The following is a 17729-nucleotide window of genomic DNA, read 5'->3' as shown; positions in this document are numbered from 1 at the left end:
TTTTATTATGGAATGCTATAAGAACTGTTTGATGTATTTCTCATACTTGCATGTCCATCGTTAATTCTAGTTTCTGTTATCACATATTTTAGACCCTACATTTTATAATACCTTAGCTTCTGTGAGATAGATAAGCCCAGAGTTATGGTAGTTTTTCTTCTTAGCTTGTTTCTTTGGATTGATTGCTGGCCACTCAACCTATAATAATAATAATAATAATAATAATATGTATATCAATTTGATTTAAATGATTATTTCCAGATTATTATACATAAACAGAGAAAAAAATGTTCTATGTGCAGTTCAGGCCTAAGAACCCTGGTCCCAGTTTTACAAAAAAACTTAAGTCAGGTTCCCTGGCTAAGAACTTAAGGGGTCTAGGATATTAACGAAAAAGTCCATAACTAATGCAGCTAATTAAATTTCCTATTAACTAAAGGATGTGGTCTAGCAAGCAAAACAATTTTCCAAAGTTTGTAGTCACAGTGTAACACGAGTGACGTAATATCAGCGTTTTGGGGCTAAAATTGTCATTTTTCTAATCAAGATTTTCTCTTAAACAAAAAGCCCTATAAATACGATTGAAATAGCTATCTAAAGGTTAGCACAAAAACCAGTAAACTCTGTCAGGATTTTCTCCTATTATTTTTACGTTTGATTTTATTTTGATAAAACGTGAATTTTACGAAATATATATGGACCATCCACTTTCAGTACTAATAACTTCAAAAACAAAAAGTCAATCAAGACCCCAAGGCGCAGTCGACTAGATATTATACTGAAACAAAGACACATCAAATTTCATGTCAATCTGACAGGAAAAGAATGAGATATGGGGATTGAAGTTTAGACTATGTTATCAATCTTCAAAGCTGAGAAATCGCTCATAAACCATTTGGCTCAGGTAATTGGGCTAATTTAGCAAACTAATTGCACCTCCACCTTACCTGTTATCATCTTATTGATCGGGAAGGTCTATACACCATTACGTGTTAAAATTGGGTTGTTTGTTTCTATCTAGATGCCAGAAAATCTTACTTTTGTACGCAAACTTATTCGCACCACGAAAGCCGCTCTTCCCTGAGAAATGATTGACAGCTGAGTAGGCCTACCTACTCTCGTTTCACTGACGTAATTAATCATAATTGTGCCTGACGCAGTAGGAGTCTGTGCACTGTCTAGGAAGTGTCTAAGGAAGCGCTAACAAACAAAAAGAAAATTACTTGAGGTGCAAGCAGAGGACAATGCCACCCGTCGTGCGTGGACGCCGCTCTACACACCAAGACGCGAAAATGGAGAAAGCAAAGAAAGAATTACTCCGAGAAACGGCCGAATGTGGGTACGTATCAGCCACGATGCCACAGAGTGCCGAGACCGTAATAGGCGAGTTTGAAAATGTTTTGGGTGGCAATATTATTTATAAACTTGCTTGCTGTTACGATCTTTATTGTAAATAAAATGATTGCCTAACGATTTTTTTCTGACAACCCCAGACGTTGTACGAATATTCTCAGCAGCTCAAGTGTGATCTTGACGTGACGTGATTGAGACGCTAAGGGAAAAAATTTAATATATTGTTAACAATGTAAAAAAAATGGAAACAGTATAATCTCAGTTTAGCTGACGTAAGACTTATGAGCTGCCAGTGCACGCGTAACAGCTTAAGACAAGTTAGACAGCCATTCTTGCCCCGCCCCCCATAGTAACGGTGCTTGACAACGGAGGCCGAGCCTAAAGGCTGCCACGGACAGGTAGAAAAACTCGTCCAAATGTATATTTTTAGTCCGTGTTGCAAAAATATAACTTAATTGAGTATTAGATACAATATTGATTATTTCTAACGTATAAAAAACTAAAAATCGAGTTTAAGACGTATTTTTAATATCCTTGACCCCTTAATTACCCAGGTTACATGGTCACATGGGCAAGTCTTACCCTATCAGGAGCAGTGTAATAGCTCTCTCATGGAAATCATAGTCAACTGAGTCAGGTAACTGACTTCAGTTTTTTTTTGTAAAACTGGGGCCTGAGTTTCAATACACTGACAGTGATTAACCTGGACAAACAGGTTGCTGATAGAAGTGTGAAGTGTTTGTATCACACCAGTTTGTCCTTACACAACAATGAAAATTGTACACAACGTTCCCTCTTCATTTGCACACATACAAATAAATGGAGGTATGGATTAACTTTGATGGATGGATATAACACAGACGGCTGTTCTAGAATATTGTTGTTATGATAGTAGTGGTAGTGGGAGGCACAAGGATATAAAAAATTTACCCAATGCTTTGTTCAACAAATATAAAGCAGTTTATGAGGACAATTTCACTGTTATGTATAGTCCAAATGGATGGGGAATAAGTGTTAAGTCGCCCTCTTTTTTTTTTCTTTTTTTTTTTTTTTTTTTTTTTGGGGGGGGGAGGAATAGGACTAAGCCTGTGGTAGAGATGGGGCACTGTGCCTGGTGTGTCCCCTGGTATTTAATTAATGGATGGCCATAGTAATCTGCAACAAAATTATCAAATCTTCAAATTAAAACAAGAAAACCCTGTATGCTTTGAGTATGTGATAATTCAATCATTGATTAAAAGACTACCCATTGATTCCCAAGCTAAGTTAGGTGACGGGTAAACAATCCAATCAATGCCCTCATAAAACCAAACAAAAGTTGTTTACAAAGTTGCCATGGTTACAAATGCAAACAGGGATATCGCTGCTAAGGCCATAGTCAAAGTCAATAAGCATGTCTGAAAATACAAAAGACTAATTATGTAGCTATTCTACAAAGACATTAAACAAATATGTTGACAATCATACCAAACATATCAAATAGACATAAGACTATAGCATAGAGGGTAACGCCCATAGTGCATTATTTTTTTTATTATACTGCCTTTTATAATACTGCCTAACAACAGGTCACAACATCTAAGCATGCACCTGTACTAGCCATATTAGTGGCACCAGGTGCAAATCATTCAGATATTTTTTTATCAATATTCTTATCATTCTAGCCAAACATTCACCAGACAATTCAATTCTAGACTGAAAAAAAAAAAAAAAGCTATAAACTATATACACATCACTGTCTCCAAGCAAAGCATGACATCTTTAATGCATGCTCTATATGCATGGACACCTAATAAATTATTATCTTGCATGGTTACTACAACTATGCCGGGTGTTTATCAGCAGGAGAGTTGTTAGAAGTCCAGGCTTTCTTAGTGACATCTGTCAACCAAATAACTTTAAGTGTGTGTCACAGTGCTGTGTCAATTTAAAGGTAGGTTAACTGGTAAATTATGTCCATATTTTTAATTACCTAGGACACAATTAAGGGTTTAATGTGTCGGTGTTAATATGAAATAAATACACACACATACTTTACATATTAAGGGAATATAACTGCAGGTATATTATCTTAACTATGATCCTATCATAAAAGTACATAGTAATGATACATTATCCTTCATAAGATAAAATATTGCTAGGAAAATTATACTCCTATTATATTATTAATTTGATTGCTCCCTCAAATTTCTTACATATATACAATGTTAATAAACATACTGGTATTCATGTCAGTATTTATTTAAAGGGAAAATAGGGATTATTTGTTTCTTAATAAAATCATTATCAAACAGGCTGGTTATAACATTAAAATATATTAAAATATGCCTCATAATCAAAAATATCCTTCATAAAAATACCATTCACTGTTTTTTCGGATATATATATATATGAACAACAGCATGCACTAACTGCACTGGTTTAAATACAGGACAACCTTTTCTATGCAGACCCTTTCACTTTTGTGTTCTTCAAACAATACCTTATGCACAAAAAAAAAAACATAAAGGTTCAAAGACTGAAAGCTATAGATACCAGGCCCGTAGCCAGCAATTTCAAAAGGGGGGTTCTTTTTCTGAAAAAGTGGACCTTTTATCATATAATCCCCATGTACCTAGGTCAAATTTTACCCATAGTGGACCTTTTTCCAGCAAAAAGGGGGGTTCTTTCGAACCCCCCCTGGCTACGGGCCTGGATACAACAAACTCAATCTGAGGACGCAAAGGTAAAAAACAATGAATATGTATGTCTTAAAAAGCTCCGCCCCTTGACCTAAATCCCAGTGTAAACTATGAACCACAACTGGGTCAAATTGATTCAGTTTAAGTTCACGCTCAATAGTAACTGAAAGCTGGCAACAAGCAACACAGCAACTGTGGCACTGAAGAAGCAACGCCAGGTAAGATACTGATGCTGAATCAAAGTTATTAATTTGTATCAAAATTGAAATTTAGTGCTATGAGGTGAATAGAACCTGACATATTGTAAGCGGCTTTTTACTACCCTCTACCAGGGCGACTGATAGATTTTTACGGATATTCACAGATATGTCTCTAGCTAGATAGATTGTCATTTTAAGCTCAAGTCGGTCTTCCGTGACTTACTAACTTCGGTGACGTCACCTCAGGTGGTTTAGATCATATCAAGAGCTGGTAGTCTTTCAGATTAACTGTCATCAGTTGGCAAACTTACTGATTGCTGATGCATTTTAAATGCATTGTAGTTGACCAAAAGCTCGTTTACAACTAACCTGTTAATTATGCACCGCTGCACTTCCCAACCCAGGTAATAACAGGTATCAAAATCGTCTTGGTGGGCTTTCATATTTTGCAAAATATCTCATTTATTTCAAGGGGTGATTTTATTGGTATTTGTAAATGACGTTTAATATCAATATTTAAACAATTGAGTTCAAACACCGTCGCGAACATTAATAAAAGTAATTGCTCTCAGGGTAACTTGAAGCATGCGTATGCCCAGGCATTACTTCCGTGGAAGAAAACGTGTTGAAGAACAAACAGAAAAAAAGAGCGGTATATTAAAGAAAAAAATAGGAACTTATGTACTAAAATGGTTCGTAATCCTAATTCATTTATGCTTTGAGGATTTGTTTCTGAATGTTATTTCATCTGAAGTATAAAATAATTTAAAAGACTTATCATTTTATACCTTGAAATACAAGTTCTGCGTCTGTACACAAAACTTTTTGCAAATTTGTATGCTTTGTCAAACCCAAAAACATGTAGCAGATCAAGGTAAAAGAGCATTGTTTGCTATAAGTAGCATGGGAAAAATCATTACTTGAATGTTTACTAAATGTGCAGTTTTACATACGTGAGTATAAAAAATTAAAAAATTCCAACCACGCACAGCAAAATGTAGACTAACGCAAAACATCAAGAACAGCGTAATTTCAGCAAATGTGCCCCATATAGTAGCTTAATTTCCATTAATAATAAAATCATCATTTAAGTCAAAAATTTTCTGTCGATTTAATAAATGTTCTAATTTATCCAGAACGGTATATTTATTTAAGAGGAGGCTAACTGAAATATAGTTTTATTATTTGTTTATTTTGTATTTGAAAATTGCCCATGTCACCCTGTTAATTAGAAGGTCTAAGCTGGATCAAGTCCGTGCTAAAATTCCTATGAAGCTGTGCAGGAAAAATTCTTCCTTTGTTTCTCTAGCTCCTCAATAAACCCGGTGTTCAGATTTTATCTAGTACCCCCAGGTCTGCGGGAGCTGCTCTTTGAAACTAAAGCACAGGTAGATTTTTACCTGAGATAAATATCGCCAGCCATTTAACCCTCTAATTAAGAGGTAAAGGAAGTTCCAGTTAGATGGATGATTAAGATGGGACTTGTAAAGGTAACGGGCATCGTTCACCTCAGTTTAAGAAAAGTATCCAAATCGGAGTGTCAGCGGTTTAATAAAATTAATTGAATTTCACAAATAACATGGCTCTCATATGCAATAATCCACAGTACCCTTTACTCATTCAAATGCAGTGTTTTATACAACTTGGGATAACCATAATTAAATGCTCGTTTTTTAAAGCCAAAAATTTACAAAATGAGCTTTTAATTTGTATATTTGGATAAAGATATCGTTAGTTGGGCATGTTTTCTGAAGAATATGTTCCGTTGAGGCCATTCTGACGGTATGAAGCAAATCCTTTAAAATTGCCTGGTCACATCAATTAGTCCTTTTGCTGTTATAACATTGAAAAAAACAAACACTTGTTATCTTGTTATTCTATTTGGTACATAATCAATCACTTCTAAATGCCAAGTTTTAAACAAGTGCACAGTGATAAAGAAGAATTGTTAATATTAATTTTCCTTTTCCTGATCATGAACTAGTAAGCATGATTTTCAAAACAGTTAGAACAGAGGAAATAGGATTAACATTTCCTAAAGTTTTGTGTATTAATTCCTATTCCCCCCAACAATTCTTCCTACAGTTTAAGATATAGCAATTAAGTTTCTATTAGTGTAGTTTTGGGAGTTCTTGGATCAAACTTGATAAGGACCAACACTGAATTGAGTGTATAAATAAAATTTCCTTTGGCTTCAGTTAGAAGTTCAAAATCACTTCACATTTAAATTATGGTGGAAAACTGCACTAATGAGAGACAGAATCGTGTGAGGCACATCAGTTGTGTTTATATCTGTGCAAGGTCTCGAGGGACAGCAGAACAAGTTACTTAAACCCCCTTTACACTGGACGACGTCCTTTCTGCGTCCTTTCTGCGACCATGAAATTTGGCATCGCTGTGGTCTTGATAAGGAGGCACGAGCATTGATTTTGTATAAGAATGAATGCTAAATGATCGGCCATTGTCGGCACGTAAAGTATAATATTTTTTTAACTCTCAAATGGGGACGTACTGCTGGACGCAGAAAGGACGCCATCCAGTGTAAAGGGGCCCTTAACACAGCTAGTGCAAGGCATACAAAAATTTCAAAAGAAATCAGATGAGGTGTGTTTGCTGAATCAATAACCTTTTCATTGTATCTAAGTTCGTTTCAGGGCATATACCTGCAGATTTCAAAGACCTTTATTTACAATAGTTCAATTAGTTTCTTAGCTTATTTGAATAGAATTGCAGTGTAAAATTTTCATCAAGATGTTGGCGAAATAGCCCATTACTCTTTGTAGGTATTTCCCCCGTCAAAGTTTGTCTAAAATTATCTTTCAATCTTTACTCTTTCAAAGACAGTATAAAGTTACCTGACATATCTTCGTGTAAACTTAATGACAAGCCAAGTGTCTCCAGTTCATTCCGCACTCAATTTTACCCAAGCAAATTTTTTTCTTGAGTAGATCTTTATAGCACGGTGTTATAAGCTTACAAATTTGCAAAAAAAACATTTTATTATAGCAGTTCTCATTTTTTCTTTAATATAACGCTCTTTTTCCTGTTTTTCCTCAACACGTTTTCTTCCACGGAAGCTTCAAGATACCCTGAGAGCAATTTCTTTTATTAATGTTCGCGACAGTGTTTGAACTTAATTGTTTAAGTATTGATATTTAACGTCATTTACAAATACCAATAAAATAACCCCTTGAAATAAATGAGATATATTGAAAAATATGAAAGCCCACCAAGACGAGTTTCATACCTGTTATTACCTGGCTTGGGAAGTGCAGCGGTGCATAATTAACAGGTTTGTTGTAAACGAGCTTTTGGTCAACTACAGTGCATTTAAAATGCATCAGCAATCAGTAAGTTTGCCAACTGATGACAGTTAATCTGAAAGACTACCAGCTCTTGATATGATCTAAACCACCTGAGGTGACCATGATCTAGAGCATCGCAACTATTGTCACCGAAGTTAGTAAGTCACGGAAGACCGTCACAGACAAAGAAAGATTGTCAACGAGAGCTGCAATTTTGGCGAATCCCACGGCAACACACCGAGGCATAACGAAAATTCCTCAACTCCGTTCAACACAACTTTCCTTAACTTCTCTGTCTGTATGCACCATGCAGCTCAGTTGAGTCTCACAGACCTTTATCGTGATTGTCGTCACAGTACCACGTGACCCAGATCTGTTGCTTCATTTTTGCATATTGAAGTGAGGTTTACTAAAACGCTTTTTTTCTACAAATAGATTGTTTTTATAATTTTTAAATGGCGGGGATCGATTAAAACATACCTCTAGTGTATAGATTGAGTGCTGTATCATCAAAATTCGAGAAATGGATTTTTACATGAACATTGTCCTTTAAGGCAAAAAAATGGCCAAATCGTGACACGGCGGATAAAAGCACCAAATTTTGCATGTGGGTAACTTTTGACATACTAAATCATATTAGAGCCGTAGCCCACGGAAAAAAATTACCGTTTGGCCAAAAAATCCAAAATGGCCGCCAATTTGTGAAATTCTGTAGAAATATATACATACCTATGTTGATTTGTATCAAATAATGTATTTTCTCAATGTTTTCCACATCCTTATTACCCATATTATGCATATATGTCAGATAACAAACGAGTGTCCTTGGACTTTTTGTAAAATCCAAGATGGCCGCCGTATGGCATAGGAATACTAGAACATGTACAAGGGTTTTCAACTAATGCCAACTATGAAGATGCATTGCCCACTATCTAATTAATTTTGTTTCTGAGTGCCTTATTACACAAATAAAATATTTGTGGTGAGGAACTAACCTTTATTCTCAGGCATTTTGAGAAAAATCCAAGATGGCCGCCATATCAAAGTAATACTAGTATACACATAGGGCTTCTTCTGCCATGGAGATATAATATTAATTGATAAATTAGGTTTGTTTCTGAGTATTTTCCACATCTTTTTAATCCACATAATATATATGTGATGAGAATGTTATGTGTATCCTTTTTGAAAACAACACAAAACAAAATGGCTGCCATTAGCCATAGAAGGTGGGGTTCAGTTAATACCTGTGAGAGATAGGCTTCCAAACAAAATGAAGCTAAATTAAGTTGTTTTTCTGTTTTATTATTATTATTATCACATGATACATATCTGTTAGGCAATTAATGTCCATATTTGATCATTTTGGGGAAATCCAAGATGGCCTTCTTTTCCCCATAGGAAAACTGTTGCATTGGATTTTATAGGCACTTCTAAGGCAAATGAGGGTAATCATGGTATTTTGTCAAAATACTTAAGGGTAAACACTTGTTACCCACCAGATAGATATCTCAAAGTCCAAAAAGAATGTGGGAAATACTGAGGAACAAAATTAATTTTATATTGAACCCAATGTTCCTCTGGCAGTAGTTGACTGTGCTACTCCTATTGTGAATTGCAGCAATCTTGAATTTTCTCAAATATGCAAGATGCACACACTTTATATAGAGTAGGGTTAATAAGGATGTGAACATGTCAGAATATCAAGCTTTATTTCATGTTGGAATCAATGTCTGAACTGTTCCATGAATTGACACCTATGTGCATTTGAATGATATATTCCTATGCCAACTGGCACCTATCTTGGGTTTTCTCCGAATAGTACTCAAGGATACATACACTTTCTACACACACAGAGTCTTTCATAAGGATAAATAGGATATGAAAAACATTTTAAAACTATCTAAAGTTAACTACATTTAAATTGTACTCAGTGTATCTCTGGAATTATTTGATTATGTGTACGCATATTCTAATGACAAAAGGCAGACATCTTGAATTTTTTTCAGAATACCCAAGATACACACATGCTACAGACCAGGTATACATCATAGGGGTAATAATAAATGGAATGAAAAACATAAATTATTTTTAAAACAAACCCATGGTAATGTAATTGTATAATGAACCATATGCCTCTCTAGCAGCAATTGAAACCCATCCATTAGTATCCCTATGCCAAATTGTAGCTTTCTTGGATTTTCTCAAAATATCCAAGGATGCACACTATTTACCCACCAGATATATATCATAGGACTAATACAGATGGGCAAAACTTGATACGCAAACACAATTTCACCCTGGTAGTAGATGAAAAACCATGGATGTGCAGTTGTAATTCCATAGTATTCCTATGGCTAATGATGGCCATCTTGGATTTTCTCAAAATGATCAAATATGCACATTTATTACCTGCTAGATATGTATCACAGTGGAATAATAATGTGTAAAACACTGAAAAAACTAGAGGATCAGAGAGGCGATACCGCCTCCGAATATTGTACCACCAGCTGGAGCAAGCGCATTCGTATAGACCCCCACATACACAAAATAAGGGACACAGCCACCAGTCTTGTGCTTGACAAGCTGTAAAAATGCAATCAACAAGAATTTTCAAAATATGCAAAAAATATATATAACTTAAAATGGTACAATCAAATTTAAGTTCATCGTAAGGTAGGTCAAAGGTCAATTTCAAGGTCACAGTAAATTGCCAGTATATGACTTCCTATTCAAGTTCAATAGTAACTATGGACCTATCTCTGCCAGGTTTGGAGTTAAAAGAGAAAGAAATTAGCAGAGTTCAGTTCATGATAATAAGTAGGTCAAAGGTCAATTTTAAGGTCACATTTAGATTGCCAATATATGACTTCCTATTCAAGTTCAATAGTAACTATGGACCTATCTCTGCCAGTTTTGGAGATAAAAGGGAAGCAAAATTTGCAAAGTTCAGTTCATAGTGAAAAGAAGGTCAAAGGTCAATTTCAAGGTCACATTTAGATTGCCAGTATATGATCTCCTATTCAAGTTCAATAGTAACTATGGACCTATCTCTGCCAGTTTTGGAGATAAAAGGGAAGCAAAATTTGCAAAGTTCAGTTCATGGTGAAAAGTAGGTCAAAGGTCAATTTCAAGGCCACAGTAAGATTCCAGTATATGACTTCCTATTCAACTTCAATAGTAACTATGGACCTATCTCTGCCAGTTTTGGAGATATAAGGCAAGCAAAATTTGCAAAGGTCAATTCATGATAAAAAGTAGGTCAAAGGTCAATTTCAAGGTCACATTTAAATGGCCAGTATATGACCTCCTATTCAAGTTCAATAGTAACTATGGACCTATCTCTCCTAGTTTTGGAGATAAAAGGGGACAAAATTTGCAAAGTTCAGTTCATGGTGAAAAGTAGGTCAAAGGTCAATTTCAAGGTCACATTTAGATTGCCAGTATATGACTTCCTATTCAACTTCAATAGTAACTATAGACCTATCTCTGCCAGTTTTGGAGATAAAAGGGAAGCAAAATTTGCAAAGTTCAGTTCATGGTGAAAAGTAGGTCAAAGGTCAATTTCAAGGTCACAGTAAGATTGCCAGTATATGACTTCCTATTCAACTTCAATAGTAACTATGGACCTATCTCTGCCAGTTTTGGAGATATAAGGGACTAAATGTTATAATTTTGGAGTTACCTTAATGTGCCATAAATTTCCTACAGAAAAAATTAATTAAAATAAAAAAAAGGTCATTTTGGTCACTTTTCTTGAAATGGGAGGTGCTCTGAAGTTCCAGAAGTTCAAATTTGATGAAATAATGTCATTTTTGACCACAAGTTGTCTGCTTTGCCAAGCCTTATGTTTTATTTTTTCAGAGTTTAAAATTTATTATCCATTACCGTACTGCACATTTTGCTTTCACCACCAATATGTACTTTTTGATACAGCGTAACTCGAAAACCGTATGGAATACAAAAAAACGGAGACCACCCCCAGTGTTGGGCTTTACATGCTCTACAAAATGCAAAAAGAATGGGTCTCTAGCATTAACGGTTCCTGAATTAGAGACAGTTTTCAGTTTCGGTATCTTATGGCCGCTACTCCCGTGAAAATGCACCGATTGACCCCAAATTTACGGAGATGAAAGATGACCTGAAGGGTAACATTTTCCAATAATATTATTGGTTAAGTCTGTGTGGTGTCTGAATAACAGCGCAAATAATTTTTTTTTCGTAAAAAAATTCATTTTTTTGAAAATTTTGGCCCGTTTGACCTTGAAATAAAGGTCAAAGGTCAAATCCAAGGGCATATTTGAAATCTACACATATGACTTTTGGAAAGTCGTCTGTAGAAATTTTTCCCATAATTCCTTCCGTAGGGTAGATAATTAGCATTTAATTTTGCCATTTTTGGACAAGGGTGCATTGCAATGAATGCCACACCTAGACCCCAATACCGACAAAGCCCAAATTTTACGTGGAACGACTTGAGATTATAGGTGACCTAAATCCAAGAGATGGGTATGGGGGCCCTTACCGTCTAGGAGGAGAAGCGGTAACGGTAACATGGCCACGGAGCCGGCGGATGCCGGCGGAATGGACTGGACGGGACTAAAACCATGTGTACCGCCAGCGCGAACGCTGGTGGTACAATAAATTGAATTTGATAGTGAATTATGTTTTTCCTAGCTGGCATTAGTTCCAACCCTTTGTAATACTAGAAGTATTCCTATGACATATGGCGGCCATCTTGGATTTTCTCAAAATACCCAAGAATACATGTTAGTTACTTACCACACACATATTGTGTTGGTGGAAAGGATGTGGAAAATACTCAGAAACAAACTTAATTTGGTAGTGGAAAATTAATCTTTCCAGTTGTCATTAGTTGAATCCCCCGTATACTAGAATTCCTGTGGCACATGGCAGCCATCTTGGATTTTCCAAAATGCCCAAGAACACTTCATAGTTACTCACCACAAACATATTATGTGGGTAACCAAAATCTGAGAAACAGACTTAAGGTATTTCCATACTTTTAGATTCTCTAATTTAATTGTCTCCAAACTTTGCACCAATGAAGTACAGGTGAAACTGGTAATAAAAATGATTTTTTTTGATATGGTCACCGGTTTAGTTTCCTCACCACAGCCAACTGAAATATGGACTAAAATGCTAGAATTGGATATCGCAGCGCCTCTATATAAATAAGTTTTCAGGCCCAGTATATCACTCCTGAGGGGGATAATTACACCTGTTAAGATTTTAATGAAGAGAAAAGAGAATATTTTTACATTTTTTCATACATTTATTGTTGTTTCTATTTTTAGAACTGACCTCATCATGTTTCTACGCCACCTGGTGGCCAGTTTGGAAACCAACAATTTTACACAAAATTGGTCATTGTACCCAATCCCTGAATTTAATTTTCATGAAAATGAGCAAAAACACTCTCCTATGAGTACTTCATGACATGATGTTAAAAAAATAGTAGGTCATCAGGCTAAATATTGAAATATAGTAAATTGAAATTATCAAAAAAAGGCAAAAAATGCCGAAAAATGTAATGTCACCTCAGTTCAAGCCCCAAATATACATCACTTCAACTCTATAGCCCTCAAAGTAGCATTCATGGTATTTCTCACTATATTTAGTTGCTGAATATTTCATAATTGAGAATATAATGAAAGACAGGGGGGATCCAGGGATTCTTGGGAGGGGGTTCTATTTAGGGAGGGGGTTCGTGAAATTCACTTTTTGATATATTTCAGAACAATGAAATCGCACTCACAGCACTCATTGTTTGTGCTTATTGCAAAAATAATTTACAATTTTATTAAAATTAAAAAAAATAAAAATAAAAAAAAAAATAATAATTAATTTGCAGTGGCTCCCTCTATACATGCAGTATGGAAATACCTTAATTTGATAGTGGACAACGTATCTTTCTAGCTGGTATTAGTTGTGCACTAGAATTCCTATGGCTGTTTCTATGGCATATGACAGCCATCTTGGATTTTTTCAAAAGCCCAAGGGAACTTGTTTGCTATCTGACATATATAAATAAAATGGGTAATAAGGGTGTGGAAAACTCCGAGAAAATAATTTATTTGATAAAAACCAACATAGGTATGTGCATATTTCTATAGAAATCCATAAATTGGTGGCCATTTTGGATTTTTTGACCAAACGGTAATTTGTTTGAGAGGGCTACAGCTCTAATTTGATTTAGAATGTCAAAAGGTAGCTACATGCCAAATTTGGTGCTTTTATCAGCCGTGTCACGATTTTTTCCTTAAGCCACCGGACTACAAGTAACAAAATGCAGTGTAATGTTGTTACGAGTATACCCATTCATATTTATAAACTAACATTCAATATCTGTTTGCATGGTCAAACCTTATTTTCTAAAGAATTTTAACCAAATAAAATACCTACCAAATAAAATAACTGTGCTAATGAAATTATTTAGCAGACATGATCCTAGGTTTTACAAAAAATCTCTGAACATTTATCACGGGGCCCAACACCTAACCTTGACAAATCTCAGGAAGCATCAGAATTGAATTAAAAAAGCGGAAATCTACTTTTCAGCAGAAAAAACTCATGTCTGATGAAGTTATCTTTGCAAAAAAGGCCATACTGCACGTGAAATCACAACATGTGCTGCTGTACCCCAGTAGCTACATAACCCTCAGTTCCACAATTATTAATATATATACTGAAATAAAAACAGGTAGCATAGCATCAATTTCAACACAAATTACAGGAAAGCTCTCCTCGATTCTGACCAGTTTGTCATATTAATTTCAATTACATGATATTTATACAGCATTCCTTCCAACTTCTTCAAAGCTTTCAAAGAAAGAAATTATCATCTCCTCAAAATATGGCTGAGAGTAGAGATGTACCAAGCTTGGTTCCACAAAAGAACTTAAAACTAAAGGGGAATCTAAATCAAATGTGAGAAAAAATCGGGAACAAAACCTTAAGTTGTACACAAAAAAATGAAAAAAGATCTTTTGGTCTAAAACAATGACAATTACTTTGATCTCATAAAAAGTTGCAATATTTAATTGAAGTGAACTACTTCTGATTCACCTTGGGTCAAAGCCCACTAAATACTTAGTCTAAAAGTTAAGACCAACTATCAAGTCTAAAATATCTCTGAGCCAACTGGCCCCAGGTGATGGCCACCCACCTGCTGTGATCTCTGTGGTACAACAATGAAACAGGAAGAAATAGGTGAAAAAAAAAAAAAAAGAATCTACAAAATAAAAATGAGTGTTGGTATTAATTACAATTATAACTAAAATAGAGCCTAAGAAGCTAAGTTACAATGTAACCCAACAGGGTGTTCCAATTAACACGCAGTAATATTGATTTAACTGAGTTTCTTTGTTTTTAATATTAATTTTTAAATATTTCAAATATAAAAAAAATTCTCCCACTCTCCCTTAGTGTGTGCTTATGCGTGTTTGCTTATTTCGAATGCAAGGATGCTGAATTTTTTCCACACCTTTTTTTTTTTTTTTTGCACAAAATTTCATCAGCTATACCAGAAAAGAACATCTGCATAATTTTCAGATCCCACATTTGGGTTTGAATTGTTGGAACACCCATAAGGATAGAGAAGCACATCTCTACTGGCTGAGAGTCATTGCTACAGAGATAAAGCTAGGTGAAAGGACCTCAGTGGGGAGAGGAGGAGCTGGAAAGATGGAAGAAATAAGAAAATTAATGAATCTAAGGATAAATTAATGTAGAAATTAGAGATCTAAACAATCAATCAGGTATTACAAAGAGATTTATCATTTGTTGATGACACTGTTGTGGAATTATTATGTAAAAGAACACACAGAAAATTTATTTTTGTTACAGTTATAACTACTCATTAAAATTCAATAATATAGAAAAATTATCCATTTAAACTTTTTAAATATTTCATTTCTGATTTCACAAACACTTCATATATCTAAATATCTAACAGTCAGCATGTGCATAACAACAACAAAAACCATAAATAAATTGTAAGAAAAAGATCCAGACACAATCATGGCATTCCTAACTCAATTTATGTAACAGCAATATTATGACCAAACTTTAATTTTCAAATCCAAAAAAATTAAGTTTCCTTTAACAATGTAATGGTAGTAAAGCTGAAAAAATAATGAAATTTCAAAAGGGGAGTTGGTTTTTATGTCAGAAAGAATGGGACCCTGGAATATTTGAAGTTCCAATGATATTTTCTTTAAACAGCTGCTTAATTTTATTTGCACTCCAATATTTCTTATGACATTCAGTCACAAAATATTGGGAAAGGTAACAAGTTAGGAATTTGTGAGTCATTGTCATACATTCCTGCTACATGAACTAAGTTTTGAAATCCCAATAAAGAAACAAGTCTATCACTTCAATAATACAAAACAAAAACAAGAAAACAGAATCCAAGTGGTCAACAAACTATAACTATGGCAACTGCGCACAAATTTCAAAGACCATACTCTTTAAAACATTTTTTCAAGATTTAAACATTTTAGCCATTTTTTAATATGTATTTTTTAAATATGGAGCCAAATAACTTACCATGAGTTTGTTTTTTTTTATATCACTATCAAAGTATCTCATATGTAATACAATTTATCAATTTTGTCTAAAATCTGTGAGCAATTACTGAACAGCATTTTCCACTTAAAATGTGCCAACCAAAACAAATCTACTACATGTGCAGCTATAAAGAAAAATCTAACAGTTATATTTTAAAATACTATCTGACAGAACAACATTTAAAAATGAGCACACTTTCCTTCATAGACAGTCTCCAGAATTCATTCTAAAATTACATTCTAAGAAACTTTTTGAGGGTCTTAGATACATTTATTTTCCTCAAACGGATTGATGGCAATCCACCCTCCTGTTAAACCATATCTCAAAATAATGTTTTTTTTTTTTTTTTTTTTTTTGACAATTAGTAGAAAACATATCCAACATTTCCTTTCCTTTCATTTCCTTTCTAAAAAAAGGGGTGAGGATAAAAAAATGTCAAGTAAAGTTTGAATTTTCTTATTTCCCCCTGCATTTTCAGAATGGTCTTTTTGATATTGATTTTAAAACCCTGAAATCTAAACACAATGGAATCATGGAAACTGCATTCAGAAGATTAAGTAAGGGCAGATAAACATGAGAAATTTAGTTTCTAAGATATATAAAAACTATCATAACTTCTAAAACAAAGGCCAGTCTTAAATGGCTGGACGAGGGCATTAAATGCCAATTAATCACACAAACACACAGCAAATGACACACAACTACCAGTGACTGTTAACACATATTAAAGTTAGCTGCTATGGTTAAAGTCCACAGAAAAACTGGAACACAAAATCCACACAGAGGTCAGCCAATGTCCACTTACTTCTTTTTCTTCCCCTGGCAGGGGCGTAACCAGGCATACGCACGGATGCACTGTGCGCACAATTTTTTGAGCCAACCATGATATTCACCTGATTATTCTCCATAAATTCAGTGTATTTTTCACGGAATATAATCGTACCTGGGAATTTTCAAAATCTGTGCGTACAATTTTAAAAGGTCTGGTTACGCCCCTGCCTGGTCTCCTACGGGTGGCTTCTTCTTCTTCTTGACCTTCACCAGTAGGTATGCTGGCTCCAAAGGCTTGTCCTGCCATGGTGGCATGGTGACATCATGGACAGCTATAACATAGTCCCCTGTGATAAAGAAAAAAAAAAACATTCCTCGTTAAGTGGTAGGCTTTACCTATACTCGCTACTTAATGCTACTTGTTAGTTATGGGCATAGCCAAAACCTCTCATCTTCATGCAACTCATGTAACTTCATATAACCAAGTTTTCTGGCTTAGAAAAGTTTCAGTAATGGGAAGTCTTCTACAGCTTTTTCTTTATTTTTTCAAATATTCCATATTCATATGTGTTTGAAATAAAATCATCTAGTACACAGGTATACACTAGGACTGGGTTCCCATAGATTTAGATCGATCTATCCGATTCGAGATAACTTCTTGGGGGTTCACGCTAAATTGCTGTCAGGTTCCAAGAGCCGAGCGTACACAAAAGTTAATTACCCCCTTACAGCTTTTAGTAGGCAGGACAGACATTTAAGTCAGGCTGACAAAAATCTAGTGAGACTCCCCAGACTGATAGATAGATCTAAAAATCTATGGGAAT

General features: G+C 34.9%; 2 protein-coding genes across 2 annotated transcripts in view; one reads left to right on the top strand and one right to left on the bottom strand.

Annotated features, from left to right (window-relative positions):
* LOC147762268 (copine-4-like) overlaps window positions 1–17729 on the bottom strand; it is a 35913-nt gene that overhangs the window by 17079 nt on the left and 1105 nt on the right. Inside the window, exons 3-4 of the mRNA XM_087011656.1 lie at window positions 17078–17252; window positions 112–198 (exon numbers count right to left, since the gene is read on the bottom strand). Of these exons, the coding sequence (XP_086867782.1) occupies window positions 112–198; window positions 17078–17212 (222 nt within the window). The 5' untranslated portion in view covers window positions 17213–17252. The remainder of the gene's footprint in view (window positions 1–111; window positions 199–17077; window positions 17253–17729) is intronic.
* The window catches only part of LOC106166676 (MORN repeat-containing protein 1-like), a 64096-nt gene continuing 50421 nt past the window's right edge, over window positions 4055–17729 (top strand). The window contains exon 1 of the mRNA XM_087011643.1: window positions 4055–4252. The gene's annotated coding sequence lies outside the window, so the exon portion shown is untranslated. The remainder of the gene's footprint in view (window positions 4253–17729) is intronic.

The sequence above is a fragment of the Lingula anatina genome, chromosome 4, assembly GCF_051362555.1.
Source record: "Lingula anatina isolate TDL-2025a chromosome 4, LinAna3.0, whole genome shotgun sequence".
Lineage (NCBI taxonomy): Eukaryota > Metazoa > Brachiopoda > Lingulata > Lingulida > Lingulidae > Lingula > Lingula anatina.
The sequence above is the reverse complement of the archived record's forward strand: the minus strand, read 5'-3'. Positions and strand labels throughout refer to the sequence as shown.